Source organism: Oncorhynchus gorbuscha, linkage group LG20 (genome assembly GCF_021184085.1).
Source record: "Oncorhynchus gorbuscha isolate QuinsamMale2020 ecotype Even-year linkage group LG20, OgorEven_v1.0, whole genome shotgun sequence".
NCBI lineage: Eukaryota > Metazoa > Chordata > Actinopteri > Salmoniformes > Salmonidae > Oncorhynchus > Oncorhynchus gorbuscha.
The window spans coordinates 31,412,810-31,435,174 of NC_060192.1; the positions used below are offsets into that span (position 1 = coordinate 31,412,810).

General features: G+C 48.7%; 1 protein-coding gene across 6 annotated transcripts in view; it reads left to right on the forward strand.

The window, feature by feature from the left end:
- camk2a (calcium/calmodulin-dependent protein kinase II alpha) overlaps positions 1-22,365 on the forward strand; it is a 111,726-nt gene that overhangs the window by 72,396 nt on the left and 16,965 nt on the right. For all 6 annotated transcript variants that reach the window (XM_046316751.1, XM_046316753.1, XM_046316752.1 and 3 more), the window contains exons 10-12: positions 2,354-2,476; positions 2,798-2,881; positions 7,036-7,078. In XM_046316751.1, the coding sequence (XP_046172707.1) occupies positions 2,354-2,476; positions 2,798-2,881; positions 7,036-7,078 (250 nt within the window). The remainder of the gene's footprint in view (positions 1-2,353; positions 2,477-2,797; positions 2,882-7,035; positions 7,079-22,365) is intronic.

Below are 22,365 nucleotides of genomic sequence, written 5' to 3' on the forward strand. Positions count from 1 at the left end.
AAACTTTATTTGTCACATGCGCCGAATACAACATGTGTAGATCTTACCGTGAAATGCTTACTTACAATCAACAGTGCAGTTAAAGAAAGAGTTAAGAAAATATTTACCAAATAAACAAATCTAAAAAATAATTAAAAAGTAACACAATAAAATAACAATAACGAGGCTATATACCAGTTGAGGTCATTTGTACATGTAGGTAGGGGTGAAGAGTCACATCTATCCTAGCTCCTGTTCTTACTGTAACAATACCCCTCCATTCCATCACTAGCCACGGCTGCTGGGGGAAAAGCACAGTGTCTCTTCAGGATTGTGTAACACACCAGTTTCCAAAGAGATTAATCATCCTGAATTCAGTGCCTGATAATGGATTCTTTCTGCTGGGAGGAAAACACATCTTCTACTTTTTCTTCTTCAATTGCAGTCATAGCAGCCCATGACTCTGACCTTTAATATCTCTGTACTCTGTCCTTTAATATCTCTGTACTCTGACCTTTAATATCTCTGTACTCTGTTCTTTAATATCTCTGTACTCTGTTCTTTAATATCTCTGTACTCTGTCCTTTAATATCTCTGTACTCTGACCTTTAATATCTCTGTACTCTGTCCTTTAATATCTCTGTACTCTGTCCTTTAATATCTCTGTACTCTGTCCTTTAATATCTCTGTACTCTGATCTCTAATATCTCTGTACTCTATCCTTTAATATCTCTGTACTCTGTCCTTTAATATCTCTGTACTCTGTCCTTTAATATCTCTGTACTCTGTCCTTTAATATCTCTGTACTCTGACCTTTAATATCTCTGTACTCTGACCTTTAATATCTCTGTACTCTGTTATTTAATATCTCTGTACTCTGTTCTTTAATATCTCTGTACTCTGTCCTTTAATATCTCTGTACTCTGTTCTTTAATATCTCTGTACTCTGTCCTTTAATATCTCTGTACTCTGACCTTTAATATCTCTGTACTCTGTTCTTTAATATCTCTGTACTCTGTTCTTTAATATCTCTGTACTCTGTTCTTTAATATCTCTGTACTCTGACCTTTAATATCTCTGTACTCTGTCCTTTAATATCTCTGTACTCTGACCTTTAATATCTCTGTACTCTGTCCTTTAATATCTCTGTACCCTGTCCTTTAATATCTCTGTACTCTGTTCTTTAATATCTCTGTACTCTGTTCTTTAATATCTCTGTACTCTGTTCTTTAATATCTCTGTACTCTGTTCTTTAATATCTCTGTACTCTGACCTTTAATATTTCTGTACTCTGACCTTTAATATCTCTGTACTCTGTTCTTTAATATCTCTGTACTCTGACCTTTAATATCTCTGTACTCTGTCCTTTAATATCTCTGTACTCTGTTCTTTAATATCTCTGTACTCTGTTCTTTAATATCTCTGTACTCTGTTCTTTAATATTTCTGTACTCTGTACTCCTTATCACGTTTTAAAGTATGACCCAGATGCAGACAGTGTTGAAGAAACAATAGTTTATTCCTTAAACAGGGGCAGGCAAATGACAGGTCAAGGCAGGTAGGGGTCAATAATCCAGAGAGGGTGTAAAGGTAGAGGACAGCAGGCAGGGTCAGGGTCAGGGTCAGGGTCAGGGTCAGGGTCAGGGTCAGGGTCAGGGTCAGGGTCAGGGGCAGGGGCAGGGTCAGGGTCAGGGTCAGGGTCAGGGTCAGGGTCAGGGTCAGGGTCAGGGTCAGGGTCAGGGTCAGGCAGAACAGTCAGAACTGGGAAACTAAACAGGAGCAAGAAACAAACGGGAGCAGGGAAACAAAACGCTGGTAGGTTCTACGAACAAAACTAACTGGCAACAGACAAACAGAGAACACAGGTATAAATACACAGGGGATAATGGGGAAGATGGGCAACACCTGGAGGGGGGTGGAGACAAGCACAAAGACATGTGAAACAGATCAGGGCGTGACATTCCTTTCAAATTTTTCTACTCTGTTCTTTCATATTTCTCTACTCGGTCCTTTCACATTCCTACCCCCAGCCTACAGAATGTTTACCCTCATATATTGTTTGGAAAATGTACCTTTAGGATTATTTTCACTCATTTGAAGATCATCACTAGTTTGAATTCCCACGATTTATTTAAGTAATAAGGCCCGAGAGGGTGTGGTACATGGCCCTTATTCCACAGCTGAGGCACCCCTGAGGTGCCTTATTGCTATTATAAACTGGTTACCAATGTAATTAGAGCAGTAAAAATAAATGTTTGCCATACCCGTGGTATACGGTCTGATATGCCACAGCTATCAGCCAATCAGCATTCAGGGCTCGAACCACCCAGTTTATAATTGTATGTTAATACCAAATACCTCCTCGTGTCCTGTAGTTCCCCTCGCCAGAGTGGGACACTGTTACTCCAGAGGCCAAGGATCTCATCAACAAGATGTTGACCATCAACCCTGCCAAGCGCATCACAGCCTCGGAGGTTCTCAAACATCCCTGGATCTCAGTAAGTTCAGAGCATTCTCACAATGATCACCTTGTCCAGTAAGATCCGGCCCGGTGTCTAACCTGACATGTCTTTATTTTATCCTTCTCTCTCTCTCTCTCTCTCTCTCTCTCTCTCTCTCTCTCTCTCTCTCTCTCTCTCTCTCTCTCTCTCTCTCTCTCTCTCTCTCTCTCTCTCTCTCTCTCTCTCTCTCTCTCTCTCTCTCTCTCTCTCTCTCTCTCTCTCCTCTCTCTCTCTCTCTCTCTCTTTCTCCCTCTCTCTCTCTCTCTCTCTCTCTCTCTCTCTCTCTCTCTCTCTCTCTCTCTCTCTCTCTCTCTACAGCATCGCTCCACTGTGGCCTCCTGCATGCACAGACAGGAGACGGTGGAGTGCCTGAAAAAGTTCAACGCTAGAAGGAAACTCAAGGTATAGTAAACTTCTGGGGCAAGGAAAACAATATCACATTTTCTGGGTCACTAGTGATGGGAGTTTGAGTGACGTTGGAAATGTGAAGTATCAAGGCAAAATGTCTTTCATTAAACATGTCCATGCACGGTTAAAGATGAGAGGACATCTCTCTGTTTCATTTGTGTGACGTGAAAACTCTCATTCATTTCATTATGTAACTACAGCGTTTGTGTTTGAACTTTTATATGACCCCTTTTAGGGAGGAACAAATAGTGACAAATAGTGACTTTGGAACCATCTGGATACAGATCCCAAAAATGGACTACTTTTTAAAACTATTTGAATACAAATCCCAAAAAAGTATTACTTTTGAAAACGATACAGATCTTAGAAAGTGACTACTTTTTAAAACTATTTGAATACAGATTGTATAAAGCAACTAAGATTTCTCAGGAAGTGACTATTGGATTGGATTGCTTCAGCAAATGGCAGGGCTGTATCTGGAACTGCATGTTGAAGATAGAAATATAATTAATAGAGCACACACAATCTCCTATACTATTCCAATCTATCTGACAGTCATATTTGATCTACACAATAAATGTACATCTGAACATTCTGTAAATGTCCATTCCCCTGAATCAAATCAAATACAACTTTATTGGTCACATACACATGGTGAGCAGATATTATTACGAGTGCAGCGAAATGCTTATGTTTCTGGATCCGCAGTATCTAACAATTCTAGGTAATATCTAACAATTCTACAACAAATCCCAATATCTAACAAATATCTAACAAATTCCGCAACAAAACCTAATACACACAATCTAGTAAAGGAATGGAATGAGAATATATAAATATAAAATATATGGATGAGCAGAGACAGAGCGGCTAAGATGCAATGGATAGTATAGAATGATCATGTTTTAAGGTATGACCCAGGTGCAGACAATGTTGAAGAAACAAAAGTGTATTCTTTAAAGTGGCAGGCAAACAACAGGTCAAGGCAGGCAAACAATAGGTCAAGGCAGGCAGGGGTCAATGATCCAGAGAGGGTGTAATGCACGGGAACAGCAGGTGGGCTCAGGGTCAGGTCAGGCAGAGGTCAGTAATCCAGAGTAGAGGCAATGGTACAGGATGGCAGGCAGGCTCAGGGTCAGGTCAGGCAGAGGTCAGTAATCCAGAGTAGAGGCAAGGGTACAGGACGGCAGGCAGGCTCAGGGTCAGTGCTGGCAGGAAAGGTCAAAACCGGGAAACTAGAAAACAGGGACTATAGCAAAGACAGGAGCAAGGTAAAATGCTGGGAGAACAAAGCAAACTGGCCCAGACAGACAGAAACTTAGAGATGGCACAGACAGGCATTGGAACTCAGAGATGAGGCCTGGGTCCAGGATGTCCCTAGCAGAGACCAAGCACCTCTCCTCCGGGTCATAACCCTCCCAATCAACCAGGTACTGGAATGTCCTGCCCCGAGGTCGAACCTTCAGGAGACGTCTCACCCTGTATGCCGGTTGGCTGTCGATGAGATGGGGGAGAGGGGTGTCCCTGGAAAAAGTAGACAAAGGGCTGTGAGACATGGTTTTAATTCTAGACACAGGACAGGTAGGAAGTATACAGAGGGTACGGGGCAACAGAGGACGAACAACAGAGGGGCTAATGATCTTGTAGTGGGGGGGAAATGTCTCGGCTTCAAGGGGTGTGGCCGCAGGGCTATAACGGCGTGCCAGCGCATCTGGCTTGATCTTCTTGGATACCGGTCAGTGCTGCGGAAGCGAAGTGGCCCGGGACTTACCGAACCCCTCCCGGAGGTCCTGGTACACCGCGGGGCAGGCGGAGAGGTCTGGGGCAATTTCCAAGCCCCCAGGAAGACATCCCGGGGCAGGCAGAGCTGACTTCAGGCAATGAGTGTGGCAGAATGGGCTCCAGCCCACGATGAAACCAGTAGACCTGTCAATAGAGGGATGGAGCCAAGAGAATCCCAATACCATGGGAACCTGAGGAGACTCAATTAGCAGGAATTGGATTGTCTTGCTGTGGTTCCCCGACACTCGTATGTTGATGGGGGTGGTATGGTGGGTGACTCGCCTATAGAGCACCCTTCCAGCACTCTAACATCCATGGAAATGAAGAGGGGTTGAGTGGGGATGCCCAGCTCAGATGCCAGGGTAATGTCCATAAGACTCATATCGCCCCCCGAGTCGATGAGTTTCTGTAGAGACTTGGACTGGTCGCCCCACAGGGGGTGGCATGGAGAGGGGGGCGAGTAGGGAGAAGGGCAAAATTGTCCTTAAGACCCACCAGAGTACTCATTCCTACCATTGACCTAGGCATCTTGAAGGGATAGGTAGACACATAATGACCGGCAGTACCGCAATACAGACAACTCTGGGTGTTAAGTCTGCGTACGCCTTCGGTTAGAGACAGCCTAGCCCTGCCAAGCTGCATCGGCTCGGGAAGAGGTAAATCGGAAGTCTTTAGAGGCTCTTGGAGGAACTCGAGTAAACTTTGATTCTCTCGGGACCTTCAGAGTTCATTAGATGCCAGGTGGGATCTTGAGTGAGCAATTGGGACTGCAATCAGACCTCTTCTTCCTCCTACGTTCCCGGAGCCATCCATCGATCTAGATGGTTAAGGCGACGATTGAGTCAAGATCTGTCGGTAGTTTCCGGGCTGCAAGCTCGTCCTTTACTTCCTCCGATAATCCATGCAGGAACGTGTCGAACAGTGCTTCTGGGTTCCAGGCACGCTCTGCTGCTAGCATGCGAAAATCCACCGCATAGTCTGCCACACTGAGGGAGTCCTGCCGAAGCTGGAGTAACTTCCATGAAGCCCCTCTCCCGGACACCGGAGACTCAAAAAAATGTCCCTCCAGACTGAAGCCTATGGCCAAATGTTGTTCCCAAATGGCTGTAACCCAGGCGAGGGTCCTCCCAGACATCAGCGTGATGAGGTACACTGTCTTAGAGTGGTCCGAGGGGAAGGAGGACGGCTGCAGCTCCATGACGAGGGAACACTGAGTGAGAAATGCCAGACAGGTGCCCGACTCTCCATCAAAACGCTCCGGGGGAGGTAAGCGAGGTTCCCGGGAAACCAAGGTGATGGTGCTGCTACCAGCTACTGAGTGGCTGGGAGGTTACCGTCGTGGTAGGCTGCTTATTAGACAGCTCACGGAATATCTCCCACATTGTATCCAATGCTAGGACTTGACGTTCGGCCACGGCCTGGAACCCTTCCATCGGACCGCAAAGCAACTCCTCTTGCCTACCAATGGTTGCTCCTTGGGAGGAGGTGGCATTGCAGAGCTGGTCCAAGACTGCTAGGTCAGTCATGGCCAGTTCGTACTATCACCTTTTAAGGTATGATCCAGGTGCAGACTGTGTTGAAGAAACAAAAGTGAATTATTTAAACAGGGGCAGGAAAATGACAGGTCAAAGCAGGCAGAGCTCAATGACCCAGAGAAGGTTCCGGAACAGCAGGCAGAGCTCAATGACCCAGAGAAGGTTCCGGAACAGCAGGCAAGCTCAGGGTCAGGTCAGGCAGAGGTTGGTAATCCAGAGAAGGTGTAAGGTTCCGGAACAGCAGGCAGGCTCGGGGTCAGGTCAGGCAGAGGTTGGTAATCCAGAGAAGGTGTAAGGTTCCGGAACAGCAGGCAGGCTCAGGGTCAGGTCAGGCAGAGGTTGGTAATCCAGAGTAGAAGCTAAGGTACAGGACTGGAGGGAGGCTCAGGGTCAGAGCAGGCAGGAACGGTCAAAACTGGGAAACAAGAAAAGAGGGACTATAACAAATAAACTACAAAATAAAATACAAAATACAAATAAATTACAAAATACAACTATGTTCTGCACAGGTCTGATCTACACACTCAACGGCAGTGTGACATTGTTCATGCAGTAATACCAAATTCTTTTTAAATTAAGTTTTGCCAACGCAAACATTTTTATTTGGTGCTGGTAAGACATAGCAACTGTGACAGTACTCGAGGTTATTCCCTTGACAGTAAGCAGCAATCCAAACTGTTGATATTATATGTAAGCAAGCTAATCAAGCTGTTGAAAATATATTCCAGCCAAGCTTGGTTGCCAAGAACACTGTGGCATAATAAAATGTACTTTTTAATTAATCCTTTTGTTTTTTTATTTCTTATGTAACGATCTATCTCTTCTTATCAGGGTGCCATTCTCACCACCATGTTGGCGACTCGTAACTTCTCAGGTAAGTCCTGTAGAGGTGCCTTGTCAGAACGGTTCTCCTCTCCCTTCTGGAGCGAGAGTGGGCTTATTAATGCTAATTATATATGACATTTGTCAGACTTTCTATCCAAAGAAACTTACAGTCATGGATGCCTAACATTTCTACATACGGGTGATCCCAGGAATGGATCCCACTATCCTGACGTTACAAGCTCCATGCATGCTCCATACCAACGGAGCTAAAGACTAGAGAACTGCTTAACAGTGTCCCTAGGGAGGTCACTATTCTAGAGGAGTGACATGGGCTCAGGAGGCTGGCCCTAGACTGGGGGCTCCAAGCCCATGGATCAGGGAGGAGGCTGTCCCTAGAATGGAGGGCTCCAACCCCATGGATCAGGGAGGAGGCTGGCCCTAGACTGGGGGGCTCCAAGCCCATGGATCAGGGAGGAGGCTGGCCCTAGACTGGGGGGCTCCAAGCCCATGGATCAGGGAGGAGGTTGTCCCTAGAATGGAGGGCTCCAACCCCATGGATCAGGGAGGAGGCTGGCCCTAGACTGGGGGGCTCCAAGCCCATGGATCAGGGAGGAGGCTGGCCCTAGACTGGGGGGCTCCAAGCCCATTGAGCAGGGAGGAGGCTGTCCCTAGAATGGAGGGCTCCAACCCCATGGATCAGGGAGGAGGCTGGCCCTAGACTGGGGGGCTCCAAGCCCATGGATCAGGGAGGAGGCTGGCCCTAGACTGGGGGGCTCCAAGCCCATGGAGCAGGGAGGAGGCTGGCCCTAGACTGGGGGCTCCAAGCCCATGGAGCAGGGAAGCTGGCTCTAGACTGGGGGGCTCCAAGCCCATGGAGCAGGGAGGAGATGATGACAGCTTGTAGACTCACTGGTCATGCATCAAGACACTTCCCCATGCCAATGGACACTCCCCTGTCCGACACTCCGATCGTTACAACACACTAATTCACTGTCACAAGTTAAAATGATGTCTGGGATGTCTGTTCAAAACTGACACAAGATGGACAAGTTGTGCTTCGACTGTAAATCAATAGCTGAACAGTGATAGAGACGATGGAATAGCCTGGCCATCTGCTTACAAACACTAGTTATCACAATGTACATTTGCTGCTTGACAACTGTGCATGTGTTATTATCATTACAGCCCACTTACTGTGGCTGAGCCATCTGCTATTGGGTCCTCAGTCCCTCCATGACTTCACTCAGATGAGCCGTGGAATCCACCACTGCAGGTGGAACATACAGTATTATGTGGGTATGGACCATCACTATGTTGCTGTTATCTGAAATGTTTTGTCAAAATCTTCTACATTCTTATACTCCCCTTGGCTGCAAGGAAGGGCCAGCTGAGATGAAGGAGTCACAGTGGAACGTTGTTAGAAAATAAAGAGGATGGAGTTCCCTCTGGCGTGTAGCCTTGTGTGTCTTTGGCAGGCTCCCGTTTCACCATAAGGTCACACAAGCACAGAATCAATGTAGGCACTCTCACAGACTCAGAGATGGAGGGATCCCCTTCAAAGCCCACAGTTTACACATCCCTACCAATCTCCAACCAGCGTAAAATAATTGTTCTCCTTTCAGAACTCCACATAATCACTCATATAAAATGTGTGGACCTGAAATGGACAAGGAAAATAATAGCGTTTTCATCTTTAAATGGGCAGGCATTCTCATAACAATTGGGAATAGACACCCCCACCCCATATCCCCACCTGCCAGGGAATCTTGTCCGAAAGCCAAGCCCCATAAGACTAACCCTGGAGGATCGTAAAACCATCTCAGCACCTCTAAGCACCACCATTCATCTTTCATTTTCCGCTCTCCACTCTTGGTCTTTCTTTACTCTTCAGATAGCCATGGAAAACCACAGTCCGCAGATATACAGCAAGGTTACAGCCTTATGCCTATTTATAAAGTCCTCACTGTTCAGATAGTATGGCTGGAGCCAAATCTGACCTTTCAGCTTTTAATGGTTGTTTTCCTAATCCGATTGACTCCTATTATGCTTGGGTGGGTCAGAAGTGCTGTGTACCCGCTGGTTCAGGGCCATATTCGCTTTTAAAATGATTAGAGTAGAGAAAGATGATCCTAAGCCAGGGCTTGGGGTTCCCAGAGCTAGTCCATTGCAGACCAGAGGGATCCCCATCGGCATATAGCCACAGTCCCAGCAGCAGGGGAGAGTGGGGTCAGGGAGCCAGGGGTCTGGGGGGCCAGGGGGGCTAGGAATCAGGTTTACAACCCAGCTGACAATAGGCCATGCTCCACACGGCCCTCCACACGGCCCCCCTCGTCATGTTGAAGAAAATAAAGTGAGTTTAGAGACCAGGAGGAAGAGAAGACGTGAAGATGAAAGGTAGAAGGATGGATAACAAACTCTAGGAGAACAACAGGACGTGGTGTACTGTACGGGTCATAGCCAAACTGATTGAGCAGGGTTGGAATGTGCCCATTCTTTCTCCCTAACTCAAGTGCTCCTCTATCTGGGATCCCTCTCACCCACCGGCAAGCCTCTGTAGCAGAGCCCAGTCTGGATCTCTCTCACCCACCGGCAAGCCTCTGTAGCAGAGCCCAGTCCGGATCTCTCTCACCCACCGGCCAGCCTCCGTAGCAGAGCAGTCTGAATCTCTCTCACCCACCGGCCAGCCTCTGTAGCAGAGCCCAGTCTGGACCTCTCTCACCCACCGGCCAGCCTCTGTGGCAGAGCAGTTTGGATCTCTCTCACCCACCGGCCAGCCTCTGTAGCAGAGCCCAGTCTGGACCTCTCTCACCCACCGGCCAGCCTCTGTGGCAGAGCAGTCTGAACCTCTCTCGCCCACCGGCCAGCCTCTGTAGCAGAGCAGTCTGGACCTCTCTCACCCACCGGCCAGCCTCTGTGGCAGAGCAGTCTGAACCTCTCTCGCCCACCGGCCAGCCTCTGTAGCAGAGCAGTCTGGACCTCTCTCACCCACCGGCCAGCCTCTGTAGCAGAGCAGTCTGAACCTCCCTCACCCACTGGCCAGCCTCTGTAGCAGAGCAGTCTGGACCTCTCTCACCCACCGGCCAGCCTCATTTGACTGAGAGTGTTGGCCATGCCCTTCTACCTCTTCTTTTCATTTGACTGAGACTGTTGACCATGCCCTTTGCCATCCTCTTTTCATTTTACTGAGACTGTTGTCCATGCCCTTCGCCCTCCTCTTTTCATTTGACTGAGACTGTTGGCCTTTGCCCTCCTCATTTCATTTGACTGAGACTGTTGGCCCTTTCCCTCCTCTTTTCATTTGACTGAGACTGTTGGCCTTCGCCCTCCTCTTTCCATTTGACTGAGACTGTTGGCCTTTCCCCTACTCTTTTCATTTGACTGAGACTGTTGGCCTTCGCCCTCCTCTTTCCATTTGACTGAGAGTGTTGGCCATCCCTTCGCCCTCCTCTTTTCATTTGACTGAGACTGTTGGCCTTCGCCCTCGTCTTTTCATGTCACTGAGAGTGTTGGCCTTCGCCCTCCTCTTTTCATTTCACTGAGAGTGTTGGCCATGCCCTTTGCCCCCCTCTTTCCATTTGACTGAGACTGTTGGCCTTTCGCCCTCCTCTTTTCATTTCACTGAGAGTGTTGTCAATGCCCTTCGCCCTCCTTTTTCCATTTGACTGAAACTGTTGGCCTTTGCCCTCCTCTTTCCATTTGACTGAGACTGTTGGCCATGCCCTTCGCCCTCCTCTTTTCATTTGACTGAGACTGTTGTCCATGCCCTTCGCCCTCCTCTTTTCATTTCACTGAGAGTGTTGGCCATGCCCTTCGCCCTCCTCTTTTCATTTGACTGAGACTGTTGGCCTTTGCCCTCCTCTTTTCATTTGACTGAGACTGTTGCCCTTCGCCCTCCTCTTTTCATTTGACTGAGACTGTTGGCCATGCCCTTCACCCTCCTCTTTTCATTTGACTGAGACTGTTGGCCTTTGCCCTCCTCTTTTCATTTGACTGAGACTGTTGGCCATGCCCTTTGCCCTCCTCTTTTCATTTGACTGAGAATGTTGTCCATGCCCTTTGCCCTCCTGTTTCCATTTGACTGAGACTGTTGTCCATGCCCTACGCCCTCCTCGTTCCATTTGACTGAAACTGTTGGCCTTTCGCCCTCCTCTTTTCATTTCACTGAGAGTGTTGGCCATGCCCTTCGCCCTCCTCTTTTAATTTTACTGAGACTGTTGTCCATGCCCTTTGCCCTCCTCTTTCCATTTGACTGAGACTGTTGTCCATGCCCTTTGCCCTGCTCTTTTCATTTGACCGAGACTGTTGTCCTTCGCCCTCCTCTTTTAATTTGACTGAGACTGTTGGCGATGCCCTTCGCCCTCCTCTTTTCATTTGACTGAGACTGTTGGCCTTTGCCCTCCTCTTTTCATTTGACTGAGACTGTTGGCCTTCGCCCTCCTCTTTCCATTTGACTGAGACTGTTGTCCATGCCCTTTGCCCTCCTCTTTTCATTTGACTGAGACTGTTGGCCATGCCCTTTGCCCTCCTCTTTCCATTTGACTGAGACTGTTGGCCTTCGCCCTCCTCTTTTCATTTGACTGAGACTGTTGGCCTTTTCCCTCCTCTTTTCATTTGACTGAGACTGTTGGCCTTCGCCCTCCTCTTTCCATTTGACTGAGAGTGTTGGCCATCCCTTCGCCCTCCTCTTTTCATTTGACTGAGACTGTTGGCCTTCACCCTCCTCTTTTCATGTCACTGAGAGTGTTGGCCTTCGCCCTCCTCTTTTCATTTCACTGAGAGTGTTGGCCATGCCCTTTTCCCCCCTCTTTCCATTTGACAGAGACTGTTGGCCTTTCGCCCTCCTCTTTTCATTTCACTGAGAGTGTTGGCCTTCGCCCTCCTCTTTTCATTTCACTGAGAGTGTTGTCAATGCCCTTCGCCCTCCTCTTTTCATTTGACTGAGACTCTTTGCCATGCCCTTCGCCCTCCTCTTTTCATTTGACTGAGAGTGTTGGCCATGCCCTTCGCCCTCCTCTTTTCATTTGACTGAGAGTGTTGGCCATGCCCTTCGCCCTCTTCTTTTCATTTGACTGAGACTGTTGACCATGCCCTTTGCCCTCCTCTTTCCATTTGACTGAGACTGTTGTCCATGCCCTTTGCCCTCCTCTTTTCATTTGACCGAGACTGTTGGCCTTCGCCCTCCTCTTTTCATTTGACTGAGACTCTTGGCCATGCCTTTCGCCCTCCTCTTTTCATTTCACTGAGAGTGTTGTCAATGCCCTTCGCCCTCCTCTTTTCATTTGACTGAGACTGTTGGCCATGCCCTTCGCCCTCCTCTTTTCATTTGACTGAGAGTGTTGGCCATGCCCTTCGCCCTCTTCTTTTCATTTGACTGAGACTGTTGACCATGCCCTTTGCCATCCTCTTTTCATTTTACTGAGACTGTTGTCCATGCCCTTCGCCCTCCTCTTTTCATTTGACTGAGACTGTTGGCCCTTTCCCTCCTCTTTTCATTTGACTGAGACTGTTGGCCTTCGCCCTCCTCTTTCCATTTGACTGAGACTGTTGGCCTTTTCCCTACTCTTTTCATTTGACTGAGACTGTTGGCCTTCGCCCTCCTCTTTCCATTTGACTGAGAGTGTTGGCCATCCCTTCGCCCTCCTCTTTTCATTTGACTGAGACTGTTGGCCTTCGCCCTCGTCTTTTCATGTCACTGAGAGTGTTGGCCTTCGCCCTCCTCTTTTCATTTCACTGAGAGTGTTGGCCATGCCCTTTGCCCCCCTCTTTCCATTTGACTGAGACTGTTGGCCTTTCGCCCTCCTCTTTTCATTTCACTGAGAGTGTTGTCAATGCCCTTCGCCCTCCTCTTTCCATTTGACTGAAACTGTTGGCCTTTGCCCTCCTCTTTCCATTTGACTGAGACTGTTGGCCATGCCCTTCGCCCTCCTCTTTTCATTTGACTGAGACTGTTGTCCATGCCCTTCGCCCTCCTCTTTTCATTTCACTGAGAGTGTTGGCCATGCCCTTCGCCCTCCTCTTTTCATTTGACTGAGACTGTTGGCCTTTGCCCTCCTCTTTTCATTTGACTGAGACTGTTGCCCTTCGCCCTCCTCTTTTCATTTGACTGAGACTGTTGGCCATGCCCTTCACCCTCCTCTTTTCATTTGACTGAGACTGTTGGCCTTTGCCCTCCTCTTTTCATTTGACTGAGACTGTTGGCCATGCCCTTTGCCCTCCTCTTTTCATTTGACTGAGAATGTTGTCCATGCCCTTTGCCCTCCTGTTTCCATTTGACTGAGACTGTTGTCCATGCCCTACGCCCTCCTTGTTCCATTTGACTGAAACTGTTGGCCTTTCGCCCTCCTCTTTTCATTTCACTGAGAGTGTTGGCCATGCCCTTCACCCTCCTCTTTTAATTTTACTGAGACTGTTGTCCATGCCCTTTGCCCTCCTCTTTCCATTTGACTGAGACTGTTGTCCATGCCCTTTGCCCTCCTCTTTTCATTTGACCGAGACTGTTGTCCTTCGCCCTCCTCTTTTAATTTGACTGAGACTGTTGGCGATGCCCTTCGTCCTCCTCTTTTCATTTGACTGAGACTGTTGGCCTTTGCCCTCCTCTTTTCATTTGACTGAGACTGTTGGCCTTCGCCCTCCTCTTTCCATTTGACTGAGACTGTTGTCCATGCCCTTTGCCCTCCTCTTTTCATTTGACTGAGACTGTTGGCCATGCCCTTTGCCCTCCTCTTTCCATTTGACTGAGACTGTTGGCCTTCGCCCTCCTCTTTTCATTTGACTGAGACTGTTGGCCTTTTCCCTCCTCTTTTCATTTGACTGAGACTGTTGGCCTTCGCCCTCCTCTTTCCATTTGACTGAGAGTGTTGGCCATCCCTTCGCCCTCCTCTTTTCATTTGACTGAGACTGTTGGCCTTCGCCCTCCTCTTTTCATGTCACTGAGAGTGTTGGCCTTCGCCCTCCTCTTTTCATTTCACTGAGAGTGTTGGCCATGCCCTTTTCCCCCCTCTTTCCATTTGACAGAGACTGTTGGCCTTTCGCCCTCCTCTTTTCATTTCACTGAGAGTGTTGGCCTTCGCCCTCCTCTTTTCATTTCACTGAGAGTGTTGTCAATGCCCTTCGCCCTCCTCTTTTCATTTGACTGAGACTCTTTGCCATGCCCTTCGCCCTCCTCTTTTCATTTGACTGAGAGTGTTGGCCATGCCCTTCGCCCTCCTCTTTTCATTTGACTGAGAGTGTTGGCCATGCCCTTCGCCCTCTTCTTTTCATTTGACTGAGACTGTTGACCATGCCCTTTGCTCTCCTCTTTCCATTTGACTGAGACTGTTGTCCATGCCCTTTGCCCTCCTCTTTTCATTTGACCGAGACTGTTGGCCTTCGCCCTCCTCTTTTCATTTGACTGAGACTCTTGGCCATGCCCTTTGCCCTCCTCTTTTCATTTGACTGAGACTGTTGTCCATGCCCTTCGCCCTCCTCTTTTCATTTGACTGAGACTGTTGGCCTTTGCCCTCCTCTTTTCATTTGACTGAGACTGTTGACCTTCACCCTCCTCTTTCCATTTGACTGAGACTGTTGTCCATGCCCTTTGCCCTCCTCTTTTCATTTGACTGAGACTGTTGGCCATGCCCTTTTCCCTCCTCTTTCCATTTGACTGAGACTGTTGGCCTTCGCCCTCCTCTTTTCATTTGACTGAGACTGTTGGCCTTTTCCCTCCTCTTTTCATTTGACTGAGACTGTTGGCCTTCGCCCTCCTCTTTCCATTTGACTGAGAGTGTTGGCCATCCCTTCGCCCTCCTCTTTTCATTTGACTGAGACTGTTGGCCTTCGCCCTCCTCTTTTCATGTCACTGAGAGTGTTGGCCTTCGCCCTCCTCTTTTCATTTCACTGAGAGTGTTGGCCATGCCCTTTGCCCCCCTCTTTCCATTTGACTGAGACTGTTGGCCTTTCGCCCTCCTCTTTTCATTTCACTGAGAGTGTTGGCCTTCGCCCTCCTCTTTTCATTTCACTGACAGTGTTGGCCATGCACTTTGCCCCCCTCTTTCCATTTGACTGAGACTGTTGCCCTTTGCCCTCCTCTTTTCATTTGACTGAGACTGTTGTCCATGCCCTTCGCCCTCCTCTTTTCATTTGACTGAGACTGTTGGCCTTTGCCCTCCTCTTTTCATTTGACTGAGACTGTTGACCTTCACCCTCCTCTTTCCATTTGACTGAGACTGTTGTCCATGCCCTTTGCCCTCCTCTTTTCATTTGACTGAGACTGTTGGCCATGCCCTTTTCCCTCCTCTTTCCATTTGACTGAGACTGTTGGCCTTCGCCCTCCTCTTTTCATTTGACTGAGACTGTTGGCCTTTTCCCTCCTCTTTTCATTTGACTGAGACTGTTGGCCTTCGCCCTCCTCTTTCCATTTGACTGAGAGTGTTGGCCATCCCTTCGCCCTCCTCTTTTCATTTGACTGAGACTGTTGGCCTTCGCCCTCCTCTTTTCATGTCACTGAGAGTGTTGGCCTTCGCCCTCCTCTTTTCATTTCACTGAGAGTGTTGGCCATGCCCTTTGCCCCCCTCTTTCCATTTGACTGAGACTGTTGGCCTTTCGCCCTCCTCTTTTCATTTCACTGAGAGTGTTGGCCTTCGCCCTCCTCTTTTCATTTCACTGACAGTGTTGGCCATGCACTTTGCCCCCCTCTTTCCATTTGACTGAGACTGTTGGCCTTTCGCCCACCTCTTTTCATTTCACTGAGAGTGTTGTCAATGCCCTTCGCCCTCCTCTTTTCATTTGACTGAGACTCTTTGCCATGCCCTTCGCCCTCCTCTTTTCATTTGACTGAGAGTGTTGGCCATGCCCTTCGCCCTCCTCTTTTCATTTTACTGAGACTGTTGTCCATGCCCTTTGCCCTCCTCTTTCCATTTGACTGAGACTGTTGTCCATGCCCTTTGCCCTCCTCTTTTCATTTGACCGAGACTGTTGGCCTTCGCCCTCCTCTTTTCATTTGACTGAGACTCTTGGCCATGCCCTTTGCCCTCCTCTTTTCATTTGACTGAGACTGTTGTCCATGCCCTTCGCCCTCCTCTTTTCATTTGACTGAGACTGTTGTCCATGCCCTTTGCCCTCCTCTTTTCATTTGACCGAGACTGTTGGCCTTCGCCCTCCTCTTTTCATTTGACTGAGACTGTTGGCCATGCCCCTTGCCCTCCTCTTTCATTTGACTGAGACTGTTGTCCATGCCCTTCGCCCTCCTCTTTTCATTTGACTGAGACTGTTGGCCATGCCCTTTGCCCTCCTCTTTCCATTTGACTGAGACTGTTCCCCTTTGCCCCCCTCTTTCCATTTGACTGAGACTGTTGGCCTTTCGCCCTCCTCTTTTCATTTCACTGAGAGTGTTGTCAATGCCCTTCGCACTCCTCTTTTCATTTGACTGAGACTGTTGGCCATGCCCTTCGCCCTCCTCTTTTCATTTGACTGAGAGTGTTGGCCATGCCCTTCGCCCTCTTCTTTTCATTTGACTGAGACTGTTGACCATGCCCTTTGCCATCCTCTTTTCATTTTACTGAGACTGTTGTCCATGCCCTTCGCCCTCCTCTTTTCATTTGACTGAGACTGTTGGCCTTTGCCCTCCTCTTTTCATTTGACTGAGACTGTTGGCCTTTTCCCTCCTCTTTTCATTTGACTAAGACTGTTGGCCTTCGCCCTCCTCTTTTCATTTGACTGAGACTGTTGGCCTTTTTCCTACTCTTTTCATTTGACTGAGACTGTTGGCCTTCGCCCTCCTCTTTCCATTTGACTGAGAGTGTTGGCCATCCCTTCGCCCTCCTCTTTTCATTTGACTGAGACTGTTGGCCTTCGCCCTCGTCTTTTCATGTCACTGAGAGTGTTGGCCTTCGCCCTCCTCTTTTCATTTCACTGAGAGTGTTGGCCATGCCCTTTTCCCCCCTCTTTCCATTTGACTGAGACTGTTGGCCTTTCGCCCTCCTCTTTTCATTTCACTGAGAGTGTTGGCCATGCCCTTCGCCCTCCTCTTTTCATTTTACTGAGACTGTTGGCCATGCCCTTTGCCCTCCTCTTTCCATTTGACTGAGAGTGTTGGCCATCCCTTCGCCCTCCTCTTTTCATTTGACTGAGACTGTTGGCCTTCGCCCTCGTCTTTTCATGTCACTGAGAGTGTTGGCCTTCGCCCTCCTCTTTTCATTTCACTGAGAGTGTTGGCCATGCCCTTTTCCCCCTCTTTCCATTTGACTGAGACTGTTGGCCTTTCGCCCTCCTCTTTTTCATTTCACTGAGACTGTTGGCCATGCCCTTTGCCCTTCTTTCCATTTGACTGAGACTGTTGGCTCTTTTTCATTTGACTGAGACTGTTGGCCATGCCCTTGCCCTCCTCTTTTCATTTGACTGAGACTGTTGTCCATGCCCTTCGCCCTCCTCTTTTCATTTGACTGAGACTGTTGGACTGAGACTGTGCCCTTCATTTGACTGAGACTGTTGCCCTCCTCTTTTTCATTTGACTGAGACTGTTGGCCATTTCACCCTCCCTTTTCCTGAGACTTTTGCCCTCATTTGACTGAGACTGTTGGCCATGCCCTTTGCCCTCCTCTTTTCATTTGACTGAGAATGTTGTCCATGCCCTTTGCCCTCCTGTTTCCATTTGACTGAGACTGTTGTCCATGCCCTACGCCCTCCTCGTTCCATTTGACTGAAACTGTTGGCCTTTCGCCCTCCTCTTTTCATTTCACTGAGAGTGTTGGCCATGCCCTTCGCCCTCCTCTTTTAATTTTACTGAGACTGTTGTCCATGCCCTTTGCCCTCCTCTTTCCATTTGACTGAGACTGTTGTCCATGCCCTTTGCCCTCCTCTTTTCATTTGACCGAGACTGTTGTCCTTCGCCCTCCTCTTTTCATGTCACTGAGAGTGTTGGCCTTCGCCCTCCTCTTTTCATTTCACTGAGAGTGTTGGCCATGCCCTTTGCCCCCCTCTTTCCATTTGACTGAGACTGTTGGCCTTTCGCCCTCCTCTTTTCATTTCACTGAGAGTGTTGGCCTTCGCCCTCCTCTTTTCATTTCACTGACAGTGTTGGCCATGCACTTTGCCCCCCTCTTTCCATTTGACTGAGACTGTTGGCCTTTCGCCCTCCTCTTTTCATTTCACTGAGAGTGTTGTCAATGCCCTTCGCCCTCCTCTTTTCATTTGACTGAGACTCTTTGCCATGCCCTTCGCCCTCCTCTTTTCATTTGACTGAGAGTGTTGGCCATGCCCTTCGCCCTCCTCTTTTCATTTTACTGAGACTGTTGTCCATGCCCTTTGCCCTCCTCTTTCCATTTGACTGAGACTGTTGTCCATGCCCTTTGCCCTCCTCTTTTCATTTGACCGAGACTGTTGGCCTTCGCCCTCCTCTTTTCATTTGACTGAGACTGTTGTCCATGCCCTTTGCCCTCCTCTTTCCATTTGACTGAGACTGTTGTCCATGCCCTTTGCCCTCCTCTTTTCATTTGACCGAGACTGTTGTCCTTCGCCCTCCTCTTTTCATGTCACTGAGAGTGTTGGCCTTCGCCCTCCTCTTTTCATTTCACTGAGAGTGTTGGCCATGCCCTTTGCCCCCCTCTTTCCATTTGACTGAGACTGTTGGCCTTTCGCCCTCCTCTTTTCATTTCACTGAGAGTGTTGGCCTTCGCCCTCCTCTTTTCATTTCACTGACAGTGTTGGCCATGCACTTTGCCCCCCTCTTTCCATTTGACTGAGACTGTTGGCCTTTCGCCCTCCTCTTTTCATTTCACTGAGAGTGTTGTCAATGCCCTTCGCCCTCCTCTTTTCATTTGACTGAGACTCTTTGCCATGCCCTTCGCCCTCCTCTTTTCATTTGACTGAGAGTGTTGGCCATGCCCTTCGCCCTCCTCTTTTCATTTTACTGAGACTGTTGTCCATGCCCTTTGCCCTCCTCTTTCCATTTGACTGAGACTGTTGTCCATGCCCTTTGCCCTCCTCTTTTCATTTGACCGAGACTGTTGGCCTTCGCCCTCCTCTTTTCATTTGACTGAGACTCTTGGCCATGCCCTTTGCCCTCCTCTTTTCATTTGACTGAGACTGTTGTCCATGCCCTTCGCCCTCCTCTTTTCATTTGACTGAGACTGTTGTCCATGCCCTTTGCCCTCCTCTTTTCATTTGACCGAGACTGTTGGCCTTCGCCCTCCTCTTTTCATTTGACTGAGACTGTTGGCCATGCCCCTTGCCCTCCTCTTTCATTTGACTGAGACTGTTGTCCATGCCCTTCGCCCTCCTCTTTTCATTTGACTGAGACTGTTGGCCATGCCCTTTGCCCTCCTCTTTCCATTTGACTGAGACTGTTCCCCTTTGCCCCCCTCTTTCCATTTGACTGAGACTGTTGGCCTTTCGCCCTCCTCTTTTCATTTCACTGAGAGTGTTGTCAATGCCCTTCGCACTCCTCTTTTCATTTGACTGAGACTGTTGGCCATGCCCTTCGCCCTCCTCTTTTCATTTGACTGAGAGTGTTGGCCATGCCCTTCGCCCTCTTCTTTTCATTTGACTGAGACTGTTGACCATGCCCTTTGCCATCCTCTTTTCATTTTACTGAGACTGTTGTCCATGCCCTTCGCCCTCCTCTTTTCATTTGACTGAGACTGTTGGCCTTTGCCCTCCTCTTTTCATTTGACTGAGACTGTTGGCCTTTTCCCTCCTCTTTTCATTTGACTAAGACTGTTGGCCTTCGCCCTCCTCTTTTCATTTGACTGAGACTGTTGGCCTTTTTCCTACTCTTTTCATTTGACTGAGACTGTTGGCCTTCGCCCTCCTCTTTCCATTTGACTGAGAGTGTTGGCCATCCCTTCGCCCTCCTCTTTTCATTTGACTGAGACTGTTGGCCTTCGCCCTCGTCTTTTCATGTCACTGAGAGTGTTGGCCTTCGCCCTCCTCTTTTCATTTCACTGAGAGTGTTGGCCATGCCCTTTTCCCCCCTCTTTCCATTTGACTGAGACTGTTGGCCTTTCGCCCTCCTCTTTTCATTTCACTGAGAGTGTTGGCCATGCCCTTCGCCCTCCTCTTTTCATTTTACTGAGACTGTTGGCCATGCCCTTTGCCCTCCTCTTTCCATTTGACTGAGAGTGTTGGCCATCCCTTCGCCCTCCTCTTTTCATTTGACTGAGACTGTTGGCCTTCGCCCTCGTCTTTTCATGTCACTGAGAGTGTTGGCCTTCGCCCTCCTCTTTTCATTTCACTGAGAGTGTTGGCCATGCCCTTTTCCCCCCTCTTTCCATTTGACTGAGACTGTTGGCCTTTCGCCCTCCTCTTTTCATTTCACTGAGAGTGTTGGCCATGCCCTTCGCCCTCCTCTTTTCATTTTACTGAGACTGTTGGCCATGCCCTTTGCCCTCCTCTTTCCATTTGACTGAGACTGTTGGCCTTTGCCCTCCTCTTTCCATTTGACTGAGACTGTTGGCCATGCCCTTCGCCCTCCTCTTTTCATTTGACTGAGACTGTTGTCCATGCCCTTCGCCCTCCTCTTTTCATTTGACTGAGAGTGTTGGCCATGCCCTTCGCCCTCCTCTTTTCATTTGACTGAGACTGTTGGCCTTTGCCCTCCTCTTTTCATTTGACTGAGACTGTTGCCCTTCGCCCTCCTCTTTTCATTTGACTGAGACTGTTGGCCATGCCCTTCATCCTCCTCTTTTCATTTGACTGAGACTGTTGGCCTTTGCCCTCCTCTTTTCATTTGACTGAGACTGTTGGCCATGCCCTTTGCCCTCCTCTTTTCATTTGACTGAGAATGTTGTCCATGCCCTTTGCCCTCCTGTTTCCATTTGACTGAGACTGTTGTCCATGCCCTACGCCCTCCTCGTTCCATTTGACTGAAACTGTTGGCCTTTCGCCCTCCTCTTTTCATTTCACTGAGAGTGTTGGCCATGCCCTTCGCCCTCCTCTTTTAATTTTACTGAGACTGTTGTCCATGCCCTTTGCCCTCCTCTTTCCATTTGACTGAGACTGTTGTCCATGCCCTTTGCCCTCCTCTTTTCATTTGACCGAGACTGTTGTCCTTCGCCCTCCTCTTTTCATGTCACTGAGAGTGTTGGCCTTCGCCCTCCTCTTTTCATTTCACTGAGAGTGTTGGCCATGCCCTTTGCCCCCCTCTTTCCATTTGACTGAGACTGTTGGCCTTTCGCCCTCCTCTTTTCATTTCACTGAGAGTGTTGGCCTTCGCCCTCCTCTTTTCATTTCACTGACAGTGTTGGCCATGCACTTTGCCCCCCTCTTTCCATTTGACTGAGACTGTTGGCCTTTCGCCCTCCTCTTTTCATTTCACTGAGAGTGTTGTCAATGCCCTTCGCCCTCCTCTTTTCATTTGACTGAGACTCTTTGCCATGCCCTTCGCCCTCCTCTTTTCATTTGACTGAGAGTGTTGGCCATGCCCTTCGCCCTCCTCTTTTCATTTTACTGAGACTGTTGTCCATGCCCTTTGCCCTCCTCTTTCCATTTGACTGAGACTGTTGTCCATGCCCTTTGCCCTCCTCTTTTCATTTGACCGAGACTGTTGGCCTTCGCCCTCCTCTTTTCATTTGACTGAGACTCTTGGCCATGCCCTTTGCCCTCCTCTTTTCATTTGACTGAGACTGTTGTCCATGCCCTTCTCCCTCCTCTTTTCATTTGACTGAGACTGTTGTCCATGCCCTTTGCCCTCCTCTTTTCATTTGACCGAGACTGTTGGCCTTCGCCCTCCTCTTTTCATTTGACTGAGACTGTTGGCCATGCCCCTTGCCCTCCTCTTTCATTTGACTGAGACTGTTGTCCATGCCCTTCGCCCTCCTCTTTTCATTTGACTGAGACTGTTGGCCATGCCCTTTGCCCTCCTCTTTCCATTTGACTGAGACTGTTCCCCTTTGCCCCCCTCTTTCCATTTGACTGAGACTGTTGGCCTTTCGCCCTCCTCTTTTCATTTCACTGAGAGTGTTGTCAATGCCCTTCGCACTCCTCTTTTCATTTGACTGAGACTGTTGGCCATGCCCTTCGCCCTCCTCTTTTCATTTGACTGAGAGTGTTGGCCATGCCCTTCGCCCTCTTCTTTTCATTTGACTGAGACTGTTGACCATGCCCTTTGCCATCCTCTTTTCATTTTACTGAGACTGTTGTCCATGCCCTTCGCCCTCCTCTTTTCATTTGACTGAGACTGTTGGCCTTTGCCCTCCTCTTTTCATTTGACTGAGACTGTTGGCCTTTTCCCTCCTCTTTTCATTTGACTAAGACTGTTGGCCTTCGCCCTCCTCTTTTCATTTGACTGAGACTGTTGGCCTTTTTCCTACTCTTTTCATTTGACTGAGACTGTTGGCCTTCGCCCTCCTCTTTCCATTTGAC